The sequence below is a fragment of the Centrocercus urophasianus genome, unplaced genomic scaffold (genome assembly GCF_019232065.1).
Source record: "Centrocercus urophasianus isolate 14NV4802_14NV808 unplaced genomic scaffold, USGS_Curo_1.0 seq_31, whole genome shotgun sequence".
In the NCBI taxonomy this organism is placed as follows: Eukaryota; Metazoa; Chordata; class Aves; order Galliformes; family Phasianidae; genus Centrocercus; species Centrocercus urophasianus.
In genome coordinates, this window is record NW_024884878.1 from 5,069,323 (window position 1) to 5,092,183 (window position 22,861).

At 39.2% G+C, this 22,861-nt stretch overlaps 1 protein-coding gene across 6 annotated transcripts in view; it reads left to right on the plus strand.

Annotated features, from left to right (window-relative positions):
- The first annotated feature begins 2,185 nt into the window (after positions 1–2,185).
- ELAVL2 (ELAV like RNA binding protein 2) overlaps positions 2,186–22,861 on the plus strand; it is a 48,079-nt gene continuing 27,403 nt past the window's right edge. For 3 of the 6 annotated variants that reach the window (XM_042829461.1, XM_042829463.1, XM_042829464.1), the window contains exons 1-2: positions 2,198–2,269; positions 4,553–4,793. In XM_042829461.1, coding sequence (XP_042685395.1) covers positions 2,198–2,269; positions 4,553–4,793 — 313 coding nt within the window. Of the gene's footprint in view, positions 2,270–4,552; positions 4,794–22,861 lie in introns of all 6 variants that reach the window. The other 3 variants (XM_042829460.1, XM_042829462.1, XM_042829465.1) reach the window with 2 other exon arrangements.

A 22,861-nucleotide genomic window follows, 5' to 3' on the forward strand; every position in this document is an offset into this window, starting at 1 on the left:
AAAAAACCCTCAGAAAAGAACTACTTCCTTTCCTGCCATGCAGGCAATTCTCATGAATTAAATATCAGCTGACTAAAATTAGCTAATTAGAAACAGAGATTCAGTTAATGCTGCAGTTTTTAAGGCTATTTGAATTTAAAACTGTGCTTGATAAATAAAAAGTGAATTTAGTTAAAGATGCACGATGCAATGCAGTGTGTTATTGAAGGGAACCAATCACTGTTTGCTGGACTGCACAACTTTCTTTGGTTCCTCTTTTAGGACTGAAGAGAAACAGCGGAACTCCTTTTCCAGCTTACTTATGATAAATCTCAGTATATTAGACAACCTTGCATTTCTTTAATAGTGTACTGATTTTTCCTAGTTATTGAATGCAGTGACTGCCAAGCTGTTGAAGCCATCTGAAGTAATATTCTGAAGGTAGTAATGTCAAAACTGTTGCCATATGTAGTCCACTAGCTGAGGCTTTCTTTAACTTGGGAATGCTACCATTTTAATCTTCTAGTAGTGCTGTTTAGTTTGGAAATATTTTTTGAAAAAAATCATGGCATTCTTTGGCAAAGTTGGCCATATTCCTTATTTTTCAGGTCAGGTGGAAATTGTATTGAAAGGGTAAGAATTGTTTTTTCCAAATGAGATGTAAAAAGACTCTTTAACTGTGAAGCTGTGAAACAGTGTTACGCGTGCTGGAAGAACTTGAAATGAGGTACTTTGATTTTTGATAAGTGTGATTCTGCTAGGAGCTCAGTGGTGCCTGCAGTGAATGCACCTTAAGTACGCATGGATAATAGGAATTTTCATTCTAGCTGTGGTGTGCAGGAAGCAAATACCAGTTACTGCTGCTTTGCTGGGACATGCAGCGGTAGGTCAGGTTCATGGATCTGACACTTTAATGCAGTTTCTTTAATAAAACCTGTATAGACATAACAGACCTCCTCTAGTAAGCAGTTTATTGAACATACTTGGGTACCAAGGAGTGCTTGAGAAATGCATGTCTGTGCATTGTTCTTGGTTTGAGGCCATTGAGAATGCGGCTGATAACAAAAAGTCTTTTTGCGTGAACAGTTACAGTAATGATTAAAAGTCTTGATATCAACCTAAATTAAAAAATAAAGGCTCAATGTAAAGCCAGATAACCGCAAAGTTTTTGGTAACAAACTAATGAGAGGACAAGTTTTTCAAGTGTTTAATAAAAACAAATCTGATAAATGTGTTTGTATAACCTGGATGTGGCATTCTTGTAAAAGCTGACTTTTTAGATCAAGTTAGATTTACTGTATATGTTTCTTCATCTGCTAACCACGGGTTTAGAAGGGTTAGAATTTACACTGGCCTCAAACCATGGCAATACTCTTCCTATTTCTGCAAAGTATTGTGGCTGTGTTTAAGATCTGGAAAAGCTGTAATTAGCTGCAAATGGTCCATTAGCTTTTGTGATATCTTCCTAGCAGTGTTCAGTTAAAATCCACCTAGATTTGTGGTAGTTTTTTCTAAAGAAAATAAAATGCCATCGTTAAATGGTACTGATTATTTTCTCTGGGTATTCCACTTGAGAAACTCTCAAATCTCCTGCAACTTGCATATCTGCGGATGCTCCTTCTTGGAGTACCTATTGTAGGAACCTTTCTGAAGGGCTTCTGTGCAAAATTTTGATTTTTAAAACCTAGGATTTTGCTTATGGACTAGATCCTTGCCAAGTAGCATGTTCTGTGTTTCTGTGGACTGGGGAAGGAATACAAGGGGAGATGTTCTTCAGTGGTACACCTTCCATGCTGATTGAAAATTGTCTTTCCTGTTCTGTTTTGGAGACTCCGAGATGTGTGGGGGGAGAAATACACCACAAAAAAAAAAAAAAAAAAAAAAAAAAAAAAAAAACAACCAAAACCCCCAGCTGTGATGTGTTAAGGTGCCTTCTGGGTGGAGTGGTTTTTATGGTAGTTTCCAGGGTAGATGTGGAGGTAATGATCTTTTAAATCTTCCCTTAAAAATAATCATCCTAATTCATGCAAGAAAAATAACAGATTTGGAAAGATTAGATTGGAATTGCCTCAAATTCAATTAAGCCACACTGCGTGGACGTGCTGGGAATATAAATGCAATTGCTGTAAATTTGTACAAACTGATTTGTTGCATTATCTTGCTAATCTAACATACAGTCCTTTTGTGTCCATATTGCAGACGGCAACTCCAAACTAACATGGCAGTCAGACTGTGTGATGTGGCTTCTCTGCTTAGAAGTGGTTCGTGGGCAGCAGAGCCTTGGACTGGGGTCTGTGGGATTTTTCTTAAATTCTGTAGGCTACATTTTTTGTTAATAGTGCTGAGGCCATACCAAACTCCAATCTCATTTGGAACGCTAACGCTGTTCTGTGTTTCATTCTAGGCTGTAGGCTGTGTCTCTATTCTGTCAGGGTCTAGAGTACACTGGTGTACCATGACAACTTACCTGTTATATGGTGATCTCCTGTAGAAATTATACTGCAGTGGTTTGCCTTTCTTATAATGAGATTTTAGTGATAATTCAAAATATCTGGTGGATAATTGAAGAGTGTAGTTTGCATTAATATTGTTTTGGTATGGTCTGAATACTAAGTTGCAGTAACTTTGAAAACCTGTATGCTATGTATTTATGATCACTATTTTTAAAGTGTTTAAAAATTTTATTCTAATAAATTGTTAAAATTTTTAACTTTATTTTGGGTCTGTTTGGCTAGAAAATACTTAGTAACTTCTGAAGATGTGGCTTGTGTTTTATGAACAGTTGTATCCAACCTATCAATGGAATATGCATTAATTGTAAAACATTAGTATCACTTCCATCAGAGCAGATGGTTCTATAGCTGGGAAGTGCTGTAATTTCAGCACACAGAGGCTACTGCAGCTGTTCATTTGAATGTTGGCTTAAGATAGCATTTTTTGCCACCTGAACGTGAAAATAAATGTGCAATTAAGTGAGGACGTCTTGTCCTTGCTCACTCCTAATTTTTGGTTAGTGTACACTTAAAATTTGATTGGAGGGGGAGTAAAGAAGCAGCCATAGTAGCAGTATGAAAAGAAAGCATTGGTGGCTATCAGCTCTGCTAAATACACTGGAGTTCTGGAAAAACAGTTTATCTTTGAATCATCTACGTTCTCATCTCTTCAGCAGACTTTTCCTCACAATGCCAGTAGTAGTTTGTCCCCTCCCTGGTGGTTAATCATGAGGGAATAAAATGCTTCTGGTCCAGTGGTAGCTCCTTAGGAAAAAGAATGTGTTTCTACGTTAAATGTTCTGAATAGATGGATCTTCCTTTTCTTTCTGTGTGCTGAAGTAACTTCTTGGAAAATACGCTTGTATGCAGAACAGAAATATCTTCTTGGGAATGTCTGAAATTCATTCAGACACTCGTCATCTCCTTTGATACTTCCACTGAACTAAGATTTGCCTTCCCTGACCTAGCCAGGTCTTTAGGTATGCACTGATTGGATAATACTGCTTAGAAGAGAGTTAGGACAAATTCCAACCTCATGCTACTCTACAACTTTGCAAAATGTTTTCCTGTGTCAGAACTCCTCCTAGAAATCTTAGTATTATATTGGATTTCAGTGATTACTGAATGTTCAGTGAAATGTCATGAGTGTTGCTTCTTTGTTAAATGATCTGTTAACAGATAACTTCTATAGAGTTTTCTGCTGACAGCTGTCCTCAGTAGGCTACCTAAGCCTTCTTTATTAGACTGCCACTTAAAAAACATGCTCTTTACCAACTATGAATAGTGGATGATTGTCAGAGAGGCAGAAAGTCTTTGTGGATCATTTCTGCCTATCACAGCAACTAGTCACTTGGAGGTGGAATACAGAGTTTCTAAAGTAGCAATTGCTCAATTATTTGATAATTAAAAGTAGATTGAATTAAAGTATCAAACAACTGTTTTTAGGGGACAGAGGAAAGGAGTAGTGAGAACCCTAAGTTATCAACTTAGTCAGAACAGATTTGGAAACCTACTTCCAGCCTGTGGTGGCAGAATAATGATGTAGAAGTTACAAAGGAGAGTTTGTTTTCCATTTCAGCACATTCATTTACATCTCTAGGAATTTCCTTCAAATTATTAATCTTTCTAGTGCTCTTAGACGTAGGGTCAATATACAGTTATATACCCACCTATCTTGAAAACAACACCTCCAAATAATTCAAAACAAAACAAATACATTAAGGACTACATACCTCACTTGTCACTTGCAAGTTGATAGCATCGATGGCTCTTGAAAAAGGACAGTTCTTGGTTATTTCTGTACTAGGAAGTCTGTGATGCCCTTAATGAATTGCAGGATGGGACTAAGCTTTTGGTATTGTACGTCTTGATTTTAATGATGACTTAATTTGCCTGTAGGTTTGAAACTGTTAATCAGGGCAGCACTTAAAAATCTTCAGTAGTGCTTTTGCATGTGGAAGCATTATCTGGCTGTGACAGCGCCACTTGTGCATAGTAGCGGTTCTTATAGATTCTTGTCTGGATTCTCTGTGAGAGTGTAAAATACGAATTTTGATGTTTCTTATTTTCTATGTTTTTAGCAGGTAATTGCTGCCATGGAAACACAACTGTCTAATGGACCAACTTGCAATAACACAGCCCATGGTTCAAACACTATAAACAATTGCTCTTCACCGATTGATTCTGGAAACACTGAAGACAGCAAGACTAATCTAATAGTCAACTACCTTCCACAGAGCATGACACAAGAAGAGCTGAAGAGTTTGTTTGGCAGCATTGGTGAGATAGAGTCTTGCAAGCTTGTCAGGGACAAAATAACAGGTATGTTGGTTTCATCTTTTCACTTTCCCATAATCTGCGCTGTCAGATGATGGCTTGTAATTCTATTCATTTGCGGAATAAATTCAGGAAAACCAATGCAGACATTGTTGGTCTGAAGGATCTAGTCTATCATCTAGATTCCAAACAGAAAAAATAAATGCTTGTATTTCATCCAGTTTTGTATGTGAGTACTATAATTGCTTTAAAATCTTCTGTGCTTTCTGATTCTTTGGAATGAAGTTTTTTAGATAATGGCTTTAAATTGGAAGAGAGCAGATTGAGACTAGATAATGGAAATTCTTTACTGTGAGGGTGGTGAGGCACTGGAACAGGTTGCTCAAAAAGGTTGTGAATATCCATTCCCTGGCTGCCTTCGAGGCCAGGCTGGATGGGGCTGTGAGCAACCTGATTTAGGGGAAAGTATCCTTGCCTGTAGTAGGGGGTTGGAACTAGGTGGTCTTAAATGTCCCTTCCAGCCCAAACCTTTCTGTGATACTGGAAAGCACATAAAAACTCAAGTAAGCCTTATATAATTATTCTGCTCTATTATTAGAGTTGTGCCTGGTAGCTATAGCTGATTCAAAACTTCTTTTTTGAAAGATGTAGGGATTTAACCTTCTACCTTGGGAGAAGAGTGGACTAATTAATTTAGCTTTTGTGTTGCAGCATTTAAACCAATTTCTTTAGGGTATGCTCTTGAATTGACATGTGCAGTCTTAGAATATGCAAACATGAAGAGCACAGTGATGCTGTCGATTAGTATTTCATTTTACCAACAGCTGGTGCTCAGAGTGCATGCGTTTAGACCAGTTGTTTAATTTTGAAAGAACTACCAGATGGATGCCTGCACTTTAATAACCAAATGAAAGGATCATTGGCAGTGTTCAGTTTGTCTCATTTCCATTTGTGAACTCCAAGCTCTGTCAAATTAAAAAACATTGATGTACGGTTTATGTTGACATTTAATTATTTTTGTTGAGAAAAATTGACTTTGGCACTCTATTTTCTGGCTTTTTTTTTTTTTTTGCAGAGCTGTCCAATACCTAGCTTTCAAAAACATACCTGAACTTCTTAGATGCAGCTCTAGAGTATATTGTGCTTAAAGCTATTCCTTATTTGGTTTGGGTGACTGAAACTATCTCTACTGGAAGATAGTGGCGGAGCATTAACATTTCCCCCACATGTGACTTGTGACTGAGTGTTCCCAGGGCAGCAGTGGTAGGAAGAGGCTTTAGGTGATAAAGGTTGTGTGTAGCTTCAATCAGTTCTTTCGTGTGCATGTTGATACCTTGGGTGTGCTTGGAGATGTGTTCCCCAAATGCGTACATGACTTGTGGTGACCAAGGCTAAAACCTGGCAGCTCTGACACTGACACTAGGACTTGTCTTTGGCACGAATGAAAGGTTTCTTCTTGTCCTTATTGTCTACTTCCTCTTTTAGCAATATAGAAATTCTCCAGCTTTTCCCCCATTGGTATGGGTAAAAGTTGTGTTGCTGGTGGAAAGGTGATGCTTAAGCGGGGCTCCGACAGCAAACAACTTTTTGCCTTGCCTGTGCTGCAGTAAGAAGAATTTGTCCTGGGCCCTATAAAATAATATAATAATATTGTAATAATATAATTCCATTAAAGCATTAAAAAGCAAAAACAACCCCCCCCCCTCAAAAAAAAAAAAAACCAACACCATGAAACGTGGGGTGTGAATACTCCTTAGTGTTTAGTTCACTTACACTTGTATCTGCCAGGGATGAGTGGAGCGAGCTAAGGTGAAGTTCTCCTATGTTTTGTCTAGTGTGCTGCTCAGACAGTACTGAAGACTGGCTGTAGCTACAGGCCTCTGGATATCACAAAATACTTTTAATCTGCAATCCTCATAGTCTGCTAACATGCAGTGAGTGAAAATATTCGTATGACACTTATATTACTTCTAAATAACTCCCATTGCTTTTTGAGAATGCTTTTTGTAATTGTTTGTTACACATTGGAGATAACACTTGTAACAGGATCCAAAAAGTTGTGGTATGAGAATGAGTTGTGAAATAAAGGGGTGTTCTTGGCTTTAGCTACTCTTGAATGTAGGTAATTCCACAGTGTTCCTAACCATAGATGGTTTTGTTGATAAGATACACTTCTTTGTCATGAGGTAGATTCTCAAACTTCTTGAAATAAGTGTTCTTGGCCTAGAGATATGTTGTATTTCGAAGATGGCAAAACTGGGATTTTGTTGAAGTCATGTTTTTCTTCTGCTGACTACATTACACATAGTTTATATACATACAAATATGGAAGTAAATTTCCCACAAAGAAGGCTCTTCCTGAAGAGCCTGGCTTTTTAAAAAAAACTGCAAGAGTGGATCCATGTTGGTGAATTCACTAGGCTTTGTACTCATGGTGATCCTTTTCAGTTGGCATTTGACAATTGAGCCTTCCTAAGGCAGGTACCATTCAGTGGCACAAAATGGATCAAGCTGAGAGGCTGCTCAGAGCCCTGCACTTGCTTTCTTGCTAGACAGTCTAACTAGATTTTGTGCGTTTGAATTAGGATAGTCTTTCTACCCTTTGGATCTTAATGATCAGCACTAATCCATAGCAGATGACTTGCTCTTAAGTCAGTGTAGCATAATTATTAAATTAGAGATTCTAGTGTTATGGGTCAAGTTACAGAAATTACTTTCAGTCCTACTTATTTGACTTTGCTATCAAACTGCGCGCCAGACTCTTCACTATGGTGATCACCAGAAGTCCTTGGGATGTCAAAGAAACAGAGCTGATGACAAAGAAAGGTGAGCTGATGAGACACCTTTCCATCTTCAGCTGAAGGCTCATTGGTGCAAAAAGCAAACTGATCTTCTCTGTGGGTACTGACTTCAGTTCCTCCAAACAAAACGCTCCTTTTCTTAGTTCCCTGACTTTTTGTTCTCAAAGTAGAAGGATATAGGTGGTATTTCACCTTTTTATGGGATGGTCTTTCAAGCTGTTTATCCATCTTGCAGTTGGGAGTTCACGTTTAGCATTCTTCATTAAAGTTGCTTAGGGATTAGTGCTTGTCCCAATTGTGAGGCTGCTGCAGTCTAACAGAAATGAGCCTTTGGGTCTTACAGGTGGATGTGCAAATAATCCTTTCTTAAGTGATGGCTTTGATGCTTTCTGTGCTAGAAGCTCACAGTGTTGCTACTTAGTATCAGATGACTCTTTGCCTGGGAATAGAACAGGGAAACTTAATTGCAGGCTTTGTTTGAAAGCCTGATGCCTTTTGTGTAGCGCAAAGTGGCATGAAGGACCTTTAATTTAAATGTAATCTGCAGTTGAGGGCTAAATGAGCTGAAGACAGTTGTTTGGATCTGTTTGGAGAAAGAGGGATCATATTTGCCTTTATCTGAGGGCAGCTCCTCTGCTTGGAAGAATATACTTAGCTGTGAGCATAAACGTGACATTAGTCTTGTTCCAAAAGTTGTTTGTTACAGATGAGAAACTGTATTTCTAACCTGCATAGGAAGAAGTACTTCTGATTTAAGCAGTATAGTAAGATAATCTTGTGTTAGTGGATGCTTGGTTGAGAACACTGTTCTCATTCACCTTCAGGTTTAATACAGAATGCTTAGAGCGAATTTTCCATTTGTTTCTTCAATTCAGATCAGAGATTATTAGGAAGAGTCTTCTCATGGATTTCAGAATTACTCTAATTCTTGTATTTAAACAGTTGATCGTAAATGAGCTGCCACGAGTGCAAAATACTTGGTGAGTACCTTAAGTTGATGAGAGGTTTGTAAGTATAGAAATCTAAATGCACTTTCATACAAACTGAACAGCAAGTGAGAATTGATGAAGGAGCAAAACACTGATTCTGCCTTCAGCTGTCTAATGCAGGTTGGTCCAACATCAGTATTGGATGCTTACTCTGCTCGGGAAGTGAAACTTGGCACGTTGTGTGCTGGAACTGAGATCTGTTTTCCAAGCCAATAAGACAACTCCAGTATAGGAATACTAAGAAATTTTGTACTTATAAATGGGTAAGCAGTACAAACACAGTTGTCACAGCTTTCCACAGCAATGAATCATTAACTAACAAAGAAAACAAGAAATGCGAATCTCTCTCTATGCATTGGCAGATAATATCAGTATCAAACATACCTCCCTGCTGTGATCTGCTAGTATCTTTTAATACAACAATGAACTATGAAGTTTGCTCTGTATTCCATTTTATCTAGAGGTTTTGCTTGTGAAGGAGAAAGCTGGCATGCAGAAGCTTGCTGCTCATCATATTCAAGCATGCAGTTCACATGCACAACTTGGTATGCTGGGTCACCATTCTTTAGTGCTGTGAAATGTTGGTGTTGTCATATTAGCTAAGCATGTAGAGTGTTTGAAACAAGAGGTAAGCCACCTGGCAACTGATCTACTTACCTGTTTTTCTGTAAGTAAAGAAATTAAAACATGATATTACCAAAGATTATGAAGTCTCCATGTAGGGACTGCCATTAACAAGACACCATTTGACAAATGAGACATCAGCCTCACTTAGCTTGCTGATGAAAGAATCTGTCTGGAATGAGTTATTGTGCCCATATATTTAGGGATCATTGTTAACTCACAGATCCCTTTGACTAATGTGGATGTTTGTAAGTTACTCCAAAAATACCTCCCATTTATTTCCATGGGAACTACAGCAGATGAGTACAATAATGTGGTTTGATAGAGCAAATTCTCAGGCACCAGACATCATTTTTCAGACTAGTCGCTACCGTTAGCTATGCATTTTCACCACTGATGAGCAGTAGCCCACATGCCATGCTTTTGAAGAAATCTGCAGCACTGGAGGTGACCCATTGTTCACACTGCTGAAGCACACTACCCACCTCCTCACCATGCTCACATCAACTGGTTGGTCTTCAGCAAGCATCTACAAATGACATTGTGCACCATTTGTTCCACATGAAGACATTCAGTCCCATACCTTTATCCACTCTCGTATGTCAGATGCTGTTCTGTCAGACTGCCCCTCTGCTGTCAACTGTTGCACAGCAGTAAAATGTAAAACAGGTTGTGAGTGGGAAGGTTCAACCTTTAGTGTCACACCACCAGCATCCACCACTGATGTGCCAACATCATAAAACAGGAGTCACTGTTTTCACAGCAGCTGTTGTATGTACATACTTAATGTAAAACTAGCACAGTGTTTGCAGTTGTACAGAGACCATGGTCTCAACAAAGCAATATGACCGAATTCTTATAGCCTTTTAGTATTTTTTAGTTCTTCTGCATTTTTAAGTGCAGCATGTAACTTTTTACTTGATAGCACATAAGTAATATTAAATGATTAAAAACGCTAGAAGTGCTATGAAAGTTAAGAGTATCTGCTCCCTTAAGACAAACTGGTTCAGCAGCTGTTGAGGAAATAAAAGATGAAGTAGTAGCTGCCACTTAAACACTGAAGTTAAAAAATTTTAGTTTGCTGTACTACCTTTTCTGAAACTTGAATGTAGATGAGAAAATCACAAAAAAATGTATTCTTACAAAAATGGCATTCAGTTTTAATGTCCTCTGTCTTTACTGCCATGTATGTTTGGGTGTGTGGAAGATAACTTTTTAGGTTTTGCCTCAGTGTAGAATATCTGATTTCAGACCTTTATTTTTTTAGGCTTTTGCCAAAGAGTAGTAACCTACAATAAAAATTCTGGAATTCAGTCTCAGGCATACGAGTGGTTGAAATCAATGTCATAAATCAGGGAGAATTTCCTAGTTTTCTTGTCTCCAAAGAATGTGTAGTGTTCTTATTGTAATAATCATTGGCTTATAAAATTCACGTGCTTTTCTCTAAAGAAATATTACTTGACAAATCTGTTTTTCTCGCCCTCTTTCAAAATATCATGTTTAAGCTACTAATGTGTGTATACTGACCTTACATTTATGGTGCAATACACCAGCCTGTATTGTCTGGAAGCTGAGGTAGGATGCATCTAGTCTGGAGCAGTAACTCACAGCTGTTGACTTGTGTAGTTGAAATTAAGCCTGGTTAATTGACTGTTCCATTTGCTAGAAGGAGCCAAGTGTTCCCCTCCTTAAGTTATTTTCCTGCATCACTTTCTGCTGACAAGCTTCCTGCTTTCTAAAGATGACAAACAGTTTTTACAGGTTATTGTTGACCATTGTTATTCAATCCAGCTGCCCTGTTATCAAGTTCACAAAAGCACGATTTTCAAAAACCTGTTTCTCACTTGCCTCACATGCAGTAAATATCTAGTTTCGTGGTGAGGTTTCTTCGTGCAGAATCACATGCTTTGTGGGTCAGTGCTGAACATACTTCATTTTGCTCTCTGCAGACTCTGATTTCCTAGATATTTGGAAGTGTTGTCTAATTACCGTTTGGTTATAGATAGTACAAATAGCAAATGCATCACATAGCTCAGCAGATGCCTAGAACTACAGTTCTGAAAAATTAAATATATCTAGAAAACGTCGGTATGATTGCAGTTAATGTTTGTATGGAAACAGTTCCTAATACTAAAATCTTGTGCATTTTTAAAATATTTTTTTTTGTTGAAGTGCTGTGGTAATAAATTTGAAGGGTTCTGGGCTGATCACAACTGAAAATGGAAAACATAAAAGGAATTGGATATGTTACAGTCAGAGTCGCAAATTGGATGTGTTGCATCAAAAGTTGAGCTTTCACGTTAGGTGTTATCTGCAGTAGTATTTCTTATCACATTGTTTATAATTCACTCTACTTATGTATACAGTCACTGGGATGTTATGAGAAATTTAAATCAGCATCTGCTTGTTCAGTGCTCTCTGGTTGTACTGTGTCTAAGAGGAGACACCTTGTCACACTGCTGCATTTAATGTGACCAAACAAGCGTTAGATTCTGTTAATCGAAGGATTTTCTCTAAGGTGAGCCCACTATGAGTAGAGCATGGATGAAACATTGATATCTTAGTGAGTGTTAAGTCTATGTTTGCTTGACTAATACTGCAGTCCTTTGGTAATAAATACAAAGATCTTCTGCCTTCCATGTGAGCAGTAGAATGTGCCTTGTCTGCCTGGCTGCTTGACTCAAATTGCTAGAACCTGTGGAACTTGCTAACCTCTATTTTTTTTTTTTTTTTTTTTTGTATTGCATCCATGCAAAACTGTTCACATGGGTTTCTGGGGAAGAATGGAGCTGTTCTATTGGAAACCTTTCTGGTTGCTGCTACTGCAGAACTCTAGTTTCCCCACACATCAGCTCTTTGTTTCAAGATAATCTCTTGGTTCACTTGAAGTGGCTGCTTAGTTCATTCAAAGGATAGGAAATCTCAGATGTCCCTGTCACAAAAATAAAAATCTCTCTAGGAAAAAAATTGAGAATGGTAAGATGGAATAGCTGGAATTCCTGGTGTTTGCTTTGTGGTGCTGGTACCTCATAGAGGGAGCATCGCAAGAACAGATGGCTACTATTTCACCGCTTCCCAAAAGTTGCTTGCTGATTTTCTGTAACTCCCCACTTCTTTTTGCTTTCTCAGCCTTCACTCCCAATGTGTATGGTGTTGAGAGTCTAACCTGCTACATATTTTTACATGGTTTTGAGTGTGCTTGAGGTGGGTGACTATTTTGTCAGGTAGAGGAAAAGCCAGACGAAAGTTGCTGCAGTTTTGTGGTGTGCTGACTTGGTGGCAGTGGTTCTTGGTAGTTGCTGACAGCCTGACAATAACTGATTGGAACAGGGGTATGGACAGAAGGTATTGCATGGCAAAATATTTTGCAAGCAGGATGCCTAGAACAGACAGTGACTAAAGCACAAATGGAAAACAAATGTGATTGCAGACCAATTTATATGTGGTGACTTAGTTTCTTTCTGAAGTTTCTTTTTTGTCTTAGTTTTTTACATAACTGTGAAGCACTGGATTTTTTTTTTCTCCGTTTTCTTTGTTTCTACAAGGGTGGATGAGAAAGAAGAGCTGTTCTTAGTATTAGCTTTTAAATTTTAATGTAAGTTTGTATTTTAAGCTCTACTGCTATTAGATTGTGGGCCCTATTGAGGCCTCGGGACCCAGTGTGGGAGCAGAAGGACAGTAGTAATCACTTTAAACTTTGCTGTTGCATGTTCTTCCCACAAGCACAGAAAAATAGGTCTACTTAGCTGGTGGTTGAAGTACTGTCCTATTGTTTGGAGTGCAGGAATAATCCCGTAGAAGCTTTCAGACGAGCCTTATGAGCAGTACTAATGGATGTACTAAAAACAAGTGTAGTGTATTATGGGTGACTTTACTCTGATTCCGCATGCTTGTTGGTCGATATTAACTGGAAATAACTTAATGGCATTAACTGTGCTTTTCCATTATGAACCACATGATTTATTGCATAGCATGTACTCCTGAGAGTAACTCATACTTGCAGATGATGTAACTTGTTTAACTTAAATTACTCAGTAGCATTTGATTCTTCATGTTTTGACTTCACTTTTCACTGCTTTGCAGGATTGACACTGTTTTTGTTTATGTCACCTTCATAAAACTGTTCCATTCAGCAGTTGGTTTTTGTGATTGGGATAAATGCAGTATGTGCTTCGTCTGTGCTTCTCTGTAAGCAAACTTAAGCTCACTCTTGACAGAGATTGCAATAATGTACAAGAAACCCATGAAAGTACGGGGTCTTGGAAGTTGTGTCCCTCTATAGTGACATGAGATATTCTTGTGTGCTTCTGGCAGGGCTCTGCTTCCCCCCGCTGCATGCCAGCTGCCTGTTACGTGTCCTATCACTGGTTGTTCACTCCTCTTTAACTGCTTGTAGGTAGTGGTATTTTCTACTGATTCTAAACTGTAACTTGGAATAAATGTTAATTCCTGTGCAGACTTGTCTGTTAAGAGACCCTGAACAGTTTGAAATTTTTGTAGGCCAGCACTGCCTTCCAGGGTAGCTGTGCTGTGAGATTAGTGCCAAGTATTTATAGCAGTTGTGATGTTTTTCAGTGAACTCTAGCTCAATTTGGGCACTGGTGTTAATGTCATGCTCACCCTGAATCCCTTTGTCTGAAAGGACATAATGTGGATTATATGGTCCTAGTATCAATACAGAGAGTATTTATCTGTTACCAACTTGATGCAGCCAGAGATTTTGCAGATTCATGGTGGTTCCATTACGTACTGAAGAAGCCAGCATACAGTGTTAATACAAGCAGAATAACAAAGTGAAACTATCTTTTAAAAAGCTAATCAATTTAACAAGCTACCTAGTACATTTTCACCATAACATAATAAGGGGCTTCCACTTGTCCCTACTTGAAACTGTTCTGGGTCAAGATTTCCTATTTGAACATAATGTATCTGCTTGTAAAGTTCAATTACTGTCCATTCTGACTTACTGTGCTTATTTGATAAGGTTTCTTCCTACCTGTGACTTTCTCTGCCTGCTGTGGTGGGAAGGACCAGAGCTGCATTTCTGCGTTTGAGTATGACATCAACAAACAACAAAGTCTGTAGGAATAGTGTTGAATAGCAGCCTTCTTCACATGTGGAAAAACTGTGTGAGATGTAAGGCCGAGAAGATAAGAGTTGAACCTGGCTAGAGTGGAACTTCTGCATCTGTTCCCGAAAAAAGTCTGTTAACTTAAAGCTCTGGTGATGGCTGTTTAGTTAGGCATAGTTGTCGTACTGTATGGCAGAATAAACTGTCAAATGTGTTGATCAGTATTTGATAATCAGTAATTCATTCTGATTTCTTCTTTGATTCAGAGCAATAGCTGAGGGTCCAGATGTCTGAAAAAGAGGTGACATAGTATCAAAAATGGAAATCTAATAATAATCACAGGTTACGAGTGTTTTCTTGGTAGCTGCATAGCTTGCCAGCTCAGTGGTAAGAGCTGTGAGTGTTCAGTAAATACAGTCCATCTACAAGTACAAATTCCTATTGTATCAGGAATTGCTTAGTGGCTCCTGCAGTTTTTCTCATCTTGCAGAAGCTGATTATAACTCAGTTCAGACTTTAATACTAACTCGAAAGGACTGTGAAACTTGAATAGATTGCTACTGAAGGAAAATGGTGAGAAGACGGTAGTGCTGGTATTCAGTACTTAATCTGTTACTTCTTCTCAGTAGAGAAGTACAATTTTAGTTACAGTATTATGGCTGAGTAACTTGCACCATCATCAGTGTGTGCTCCTAGCCTTATTCAGTGTCATGATAGTGCTGGTGTTCTCAGTGGCTTAAATTGCTCCTTTGACAGCGCTGATGCAGTAACTGTTGAAGTGGAGCTGCTACGTAGCGGCTGGGTGATGCTGTTGTTGAGGCACACAGTGCTCTGTGGCCTTGTCACTCAGAAGGATTAGCCTGGTGTATTGTGGAGCATTCTGATGACTTCAGCTGTGAATCAAGACGATTCCGTTGGACTATTTCATGCTCCTGTTTCTGAAACTTTTCATCAAGCTTGTGCTCTTGAAGTTGGACTTGTAGCTGTGTGTTCTGCTCTCTGATCTTTCCTGTGGCCCCTTTAGCTTGCCTTCAGGATGTTGTTGGCGGTGACTAACGGCAGTTTTTAGGTTGATCTTCACATGGTATTTGCATGAACAACCACACTGCTTGTTCTTTGGCATGTCAGGCAATGCAGCATTTCCACTGTATTGAACTTCTGGAATATGTCTAAACTGGTGCAGGTCCAAGAAAATGAGAGCCTTTCTATGTAGACTTCAATGTTGTCCTTGGTGTTTCTTCTAATAGTCTTCTTACACCAGTGTTTACAGCTTCAGGCTTTCTTCTGCCTCTCATGCCCAGTGTTGAGTTGCTGTTAGCTTGACTTGGTACTGTTTAAAAGGATAGGATATTGGCTTGTTTTAACAGTACTTCAGGGAATCGTGAGTGCTGAGCTTTGTACACAAGAAGAAAACATGGATTTAAGCTAAGTTATTCGTAGTTAAGAATCTTTGGCATAAAAATGGTATTCACTAGAAAATAAGCAGTCCTGATAGCAAGCAGATAATCTGTCTTGAAGGAGTGAAGCACTGAAGGTGTAACTTTCATTACTGAAGTTCAGTTATGGGAAAAAAAAAAGCACCCGGTCAGAATTCTTAAGTATTTTTTGTTGAAAATTTCAGTTCCTAGGCTTTACTTAGCTTCAGTAACATGTTCTAACATGTCAAATACTGATGCAAATAATATGTAATGTTAATCAGTTTTGTGTGATATTTGTGTTCTTAATGGGTAAGTTCCTGTACTGCAGTATTTCACAATAGAACTTCTTAGCCTAAGTCAAAACAGTCTTGAGATTTCTGCAAAATCACCCTACTAGAATCCTAGTTGTTTGTGGTTTGTTTTTTTTTTTTTTAGCCCGCGTTACCTTAATTTTTTTTGTTCTTACGGAAAGTAAATGCATGAAGGTATTTGCTACTGCTTGAATTGTCAGAGCTTGGATGCTCTTACAGTGTCACGGAGGGCTGGAAAGGTGGCTTGTTCAGCACTTACATTTGCTGCTTGGTCGCTCTGAAACAACGCAGCCAAGGACTCCCTCGTGTGGTGGGTGTGCCAAGATTCAGAGGCATCTTTCTGCATTTTTGTTAGGAGTCTCTTTCTCTCCTGAGGGCAGAGCATGGTAAAGTAACGCCTTATAATTCACCAGGATGTTTTAGTCAGTCATGAAATCTAATCTCCAAGCTAATCTTCTGCTCTCCAACCAATCATGCAGTATACATCCTTTTGTATGAATGTTAAAATAGTGCTAACTGTTGAAAATGCAGCACTTGAGTTCACTTTGTGTCTGTGACCTCTTGAGGATTTCTGTATCATACAGCTATAACTGCATTTTAGAAGTAGCTTTAAAAATGGCTCACTTAGCATCTATTAAAGCTCAGCCTTGTCAATGTTTCAAGCTGTTCTCGTAAGCTATAACAGACTGTAAATGACACTTGAGCACTTTCAGGCAAATTTTGTTAACAGGACTACATAGTTCAGATGATTGAGCTCTCTTACTGCATATCCAGTCCAGCAGCGTTAAGAGCTGTTGAAGAAGGTGCTTTTGGCACTTGTCTGAAATAGTGTCTCTTGTTCTGAGCTGCCCACAGGGTTCAGAGGTATGTTCTTCCTGGAACTAAGTGGTAGCTCTTGGGCTGAAACATGAGAGGAACACTTTTTTCTACTGTCTCAAACTTAAGTTATAAAATACTGTCATCTTTTGCCCACTGTAGAAGGAAGGAGCTATGCAAACATCTGTCTCCATAGGAAGGTTCTCTTTTGTTGCATTTGCTTGCAGTGATTTTCTAAATACAGTAGTTGTTGCAGTTTAAAAAAAAAAAAAAAAATTGTTTATCACGAAGATTGACTGATCTGGGAGCTCTTTTCTGTGCTTCTGTGGAAACACAGCAAGAAGAAATGTAGCTGTTATGTGGCAGTTCTGGTGAAGCTTCAGAAGAAAATGCATTTCCAAAAAAAAAAAAAAAAATTTGTACTTTTTCTTATTGTCAGCAGTCCAGTTCCTAGGAGAGGCTATAACAAATGTCTTCATTGCTGTCCTGCTGTGGTTGGGCTGAATGTCCTGGTTTAGCTGGTTGCACAACTCTAACATAAGTGAACTTTAATGCAAGTTTTTTTGGAAAAAGGGGATGGAGATGAATAATTTTGTACTCAGTTCAATTTTGTTCAGTTTTCCTTTGATCTTGTGTACTCAAAATTACTGTTCAGAAATGATGAACCAAAGACTTGGATGAAGCAGTACAAATGGTTTGAGTCAAACTAGTGAAGGCAGTGGTTTATAGATGGTCTTGGGAGATGCTGTTGCCTTGGACAGATGATCACAACCCAACCTAAAACTGCTGATCAGCAGATGATGATTAGCAAGAAGACACCTCCAAATTTAAAGTGGGGACACTTTATTTGAATCTAAAACTCTGCTTCATCTTATAGTTAGAATGTTTCTAAATTGATAGCAAGTTAAAAGGGTATGCATATACAAATGAGAATCTATAGGAGGTGGTACAAGAAAAAAGTGGTCAGGTTTCCACTTCAGTTGGAAATGAGCTGTATGCACATTGATAGTGGACCTAAAGTGAGACTTGACAGGAAGGAGTGGGCAGAGAGGGATTGCTCTGTTGTTGTCCTTGACAGTATGCTCCTAATTTTCCTACCTAAAGCAAATTCTGAGGCAAGTCGTGCTAGCTAATGTCTTTCAACCTTAAACTGGGGTTTACCTCAGAATGCATTAGGTGTTTCATGCAGTTGAGTACTTCAGGCATGAGCATTTTTCTGGGTAATACTTAGACAGCACTAGGGCTTATTTTTTCTTTCATGTCACCTGTTTCTTACTTAAATCATTATGAGAAACTTGTGTAGTAATGAGGGAACCTTGTCTGTTCTTCCCAAGGCTCATGAGAAAACTTTGCGTAAGTAGTTAACTGTGGCCAAGTGAAATGAGGTGGCTTGCAGTGGATTTTGAGGGTTCAGTAACCCAGCAGTAAGCTCCTTTAGATATTGTATGTACCTGTGCTTCAAGGAGATGCATGGTGCTGTATAGTGATGCGCAATAACAAATCAAAATCTGGGGGAAGACTAAACTTGCATTTCGCTAAGCAGCCAGTTAAGTTGATCAATCATCTTGTCATTCCTTCTCTCCAGAAGAATATCCTAAGCATCCTCATCGTGGTCTTTGATTCTAAGATTCTGTTCTTGAGAACAGGACTGTGGTATAAACAGTCTCCATAGAGTTGTTGAAGTTGCTGAAAATAACGAAGAAGTTCTTCAGCAGGAGTTGCAAAGAGATCTACAATCCAGGATAGTTTATCTTCCTGTTCATTAGTACTGCTGTGATGCTGTAATAGTGTGTGATTGTGATTACAGGGCTTTAGTAATTCGTGGTGGCGTTTACCTTGTATGGTGAGCGGTGATGAGGTCCGCAGGAGTCAGTTCCACACCTGTTCTGTTTCTCTGAAAGTAAAGAAGTAAAGTTCTGTACAGCTTTGCTGCCCATTCCTTTGTTTTTTTTCTACGTTTTTTTGGTACTACTCGTAAAGATACCTGGGAAGAAGCCTCATTTCTAGGAGTGTTCTATCAGATTTTTTCTTCTAATCGTCTCTCCACTTTGGCTTTTCCTATTGTAAGTGATTTCTATTTAGCCTTTAGCTAGTTTTAGTCTACACCACAGATTACCATTTATACTGTTTCTGTGTTTAGTCCAGAGCATAAAATCCAGTACAAAACATACAGAAACAGATTTTTAGATGTTAAGCTGTGAAATAACCACAAGAACTGTTGAGGTGAAGAAGCTCATTTGATGCAATTGAGCATGTAGTGTCAAGTATTACACGTTTGCAGAAATGGGCAAAGTAACCTCCTTGAAGGTATTATTTTTCCTTTGTGGGAGAAGTAGTAACTCACAATAAGAAATAAGATAGCCCCAAGAGCCATTGGTGGCTTTTCAAATTGCTGGCAGTGCCATTATGCACAAATTGGGAAAAAGCATTTTTGAGGTTAAGATCTAGATGCAGATGACCTTATTCTAAAGTGGCACTAGAGATGGTTTTTGATTTGTGTTTAAATCCAAGGATTATTTAACTTAAGGAGAACTGTAGGTTTACTTTTTCCTCTCTCATACACTTGTGGACTTCAACAAATGTACTTTCAACATCTTATTAGACTTGGAAACAAATGTGAGATGATTTGCAGGTGACTTCTACTCTGGTGTATGAAGTTAGATGATGAAGAAGAGTCAGATGGAAAAGTCCAAAGCTACTTGGTTTTATCTTTAGCTTCTGGCAACATAAATTAGTGATTTTAATTACAGAATGTTGAAGTTCCTTTTCTAAATGTTTTATGTGGTGGACAGCCTACATGTCTAGTTTCTCAGCTTGTTTTGAAAGCAAGAAGTTTAAACGTTAAAGAAAAGACATCTCTGCACAGAATGAGAATCTATTTGTATTGTACTTACTAGCTAATTCCATGTTAAGGAAAGAGTGAAATGTGTGCAGTAGATATGCTGTTCTTCCCCCATCTGAAATGTATAGTCAGATCAGATTTCTTGTAGGCTTTTTACAGATACCATTAGTGCTAGCCAAGTTTAGAATGTAAATTTTTGTGGCTGTGAAACATTTAATTGAATTTCTAAATCCTTATCTTTCTAACTCAACTTTTATTTTCAAAAAAGAGGGAAAACAACCAGCAGATTTTGGACATACTTTGCAATAATTGGGAAACCTGTTGATTGTTTGAATTAATACTTCTACTGGTTTGTGTGGAATGATTTTCTAGTACTCAACCACTCGTATATGAACTAAAAAACCCCTTATGCATTTTCCCTTAACAAAAGCAGAAGCAAACAGCAGCCCTGGAAGAGATGAGGTTCGACTTCCAGCTTTGTGTTGCTTGTTGCTAGCCAGACTTTATCTTCTCATGAGCTTATGTGTTTCTTCGACACAGAATTGCCAAGAATTGCTGTGACATCCACAGCTCTTTTGGACAGTCTTTTCCAATGCTTCACTGCCCTCTAAGTAGTATTTGTACAATATAGCCTGAATCTCCCCTATATTTTAGTTTAAAACAGTTTCACCCCTTGTCATATTGCTACTATATTGTATTAAAAAAAAAAAAAGGAAAAAAACTGGAAGGCTGAAATGGAACTTTCCCAGGAACCTTCTATTTTCCAGGCTGAGTAAGCCCAATTCACTCAGCCTTCCTTCATAGGAGAGGTTCTCCAGTCCTCTGATAATCTTTTGTGGTCCTTCTTTGCACCTCCTCCAATAGCTCCACATCTTTTTTATGCTGGGGGCCCCAGGCCTGGATTCAGTACTAGAGATGGGACCTCACGAGGGTGGATCAGAGGGAGGTGATTCCCGTGATTCCCACTCCATGCTCCCACTCCACTCTTGATGCAGCCCAGCATACTATTGGTCTTCCATATTTCATGAGCATGCTTCTGATTATGTCCAACTTTTTGTCCATCAGTCCCCTTAGGTTGTTCTTTACAGGGCTAATGTCAGTAAGTTAATCTCTGTCTGTACACATCTGATTGCTCTGGCCCAAATGCAGCAGCTTGCACTTGGTCTTGTTGAATGTCATTATGTTCTTATGTGCTAGCTTTTCAATCCTGTCTATGTCCCCTTGGATGACATCCCTTCCTTTTGTGGTGGTAGCTGCGCCACTCAGTGTGGTGTTGTCAGCAAACTTGCACAGGGTACACTGTATCCTACTGTTGATGTCATTGATAAAGATGTTGAAGAATGCTGATCCTAAGACAGACCCCTGGGGGAAACCACTCATCAGCAGCTCTCTTCCTGGACAGAGAGCAATTAATAGCAACTTTGACTGCAGCCATTCAGCAAATTCTTTGTCCATTGAATAGTCCACCCATTACACCTATATCTCATTTTTGAGGTAAGGTGCAGGAGTGTTGTGGTGCAGGACTGTCAGAGACCTTGCAGGAGTCAGGTAGATGACAGTTGTTGCCCTCCCTTTGTCCACCAATGCAGTCACTCCTCCATAGTAGACCATAAGACTTGTCAGACATGATCTGCCCTTGATGAAGCCATGCTGGCTGTCCTGGATCATCTGCTCATCCATCCCCTTAACACAGTTTCCAGGAGAATCTCTTCCATGATCTTCCCAAGCACAGGCATAAGGCTCATTGGCTTGTAGTTTCCTCAGATCTTTTTTTCCCTTTTCTAGAAATGGGAATGTGTTCCTTTTTTCCATGTGTGGAGGGTGTGACAGCCATGACTTCTTGAATATGGTCTTTGTTTGCTGTGGTCCAGATGTTTTTTATGTAAAAAACAATGAAACTCATGTGCAGAAATCATTTCTATTCCTCTGTTCATCTTCTATATTCTAGAAATAAGAATATATTGGGAGCGTGTTACATGAAGTAGCTTTCTTTGTAAGAAAGTTTAATCTAAGTTGTGGCTTAGATGAGTTTCATCCTAGAGCTTGATTAAGAACACAGAAAATCAGCATTTCTGTCTTAGGAAGAAAGTCATTCATTGAAGTTGCTTTCATTTTTTTTTTTTTTTTTTTTTTTTTTTTGAAACAGTGCTAGGGAGAGTTTCTGCAGACAGTGGGAATGATGGAGGTGACAGGTGTGGAAATTGCTCTGCTGTAATCAAACTAACATGGAAAAAAAATAACTTAGGTTAAGAGACTTAACTGAGTTATCTAGGTAGTCATAAATGAACACAGACCATATTTCCATAGATTTCCACGTTGTCTGTTACAGAACCACTGATAATGAATGCCCGTATGGAAATCATAAAGTGCAATTCCCTGCTCAGAGCAAGGCTGTGCAGAGCAGACTGCTCAGGGCATTGTCCAGTTCAGTGCTGATGTTCTTTTTGTGAATAACTTGGCACTTTGCCTATGGTCATCTGTTCACAGCTGCTTCTAGCCATTTTATTCTTGTGTTTATTATTTTAGATCGAATGGAGAAAAATGGATGCACTGTGCAGTTGAGGTTTCTCTGCTAAACTTTTGGTGCTATAGTAGTTTATACAAAACACTACCAGCAGTGGTGGGTTTGTGACCTTGATGAGGGGATAATGGCCACCCTCAGCAAGTTTGCTGATGATACGAAGTTGGGAGGATTGGCTGACACGCCTGAAGGCTGTGTTGCCATTCAGCAAGACCTGGATAGGCTGGAGAGCTGGGCAGAAAAAAACCGGATGAGGTTTAACAAAAGCAAGTGTAGAGTCTTGCATCTGGGGAGGAATAATTCCATGCACCAGTACAGGTTGGGGGATGACCTGCTGGAGGGGAGCTCTGCGGAGAGGGACCTGGGTGTCCTGGTGGATGACAGGTTGGCCATGAGCCAGCAGTGTGCCCTTGTGGCCAAAAAGGCCAATGGCTTACTGGGGTGCATTAAAAAGAGCGTGGCCAGCAGGTCGAAGGAGGTGATCCTCCCCCTCTACTCTGCCCTGGTAAGACCTCATCTGGAGTACTGCGTCCAGTTCTGGGCTCCCCAGTACAAAAAAGACAAGGATCTCTTGGAAAGAGTCCAGCGGAGGGCCACGAAGATGGTGAAGGGCCTGGAGCATCTCTGCTATGAGGAAAGGCTGAGTGAACTGGGTCTGTTCAGCCTTGAGAAAAGGAGACTGAGAGGGGACCTGATCCAGGTCTATAAATATCTAAGGTG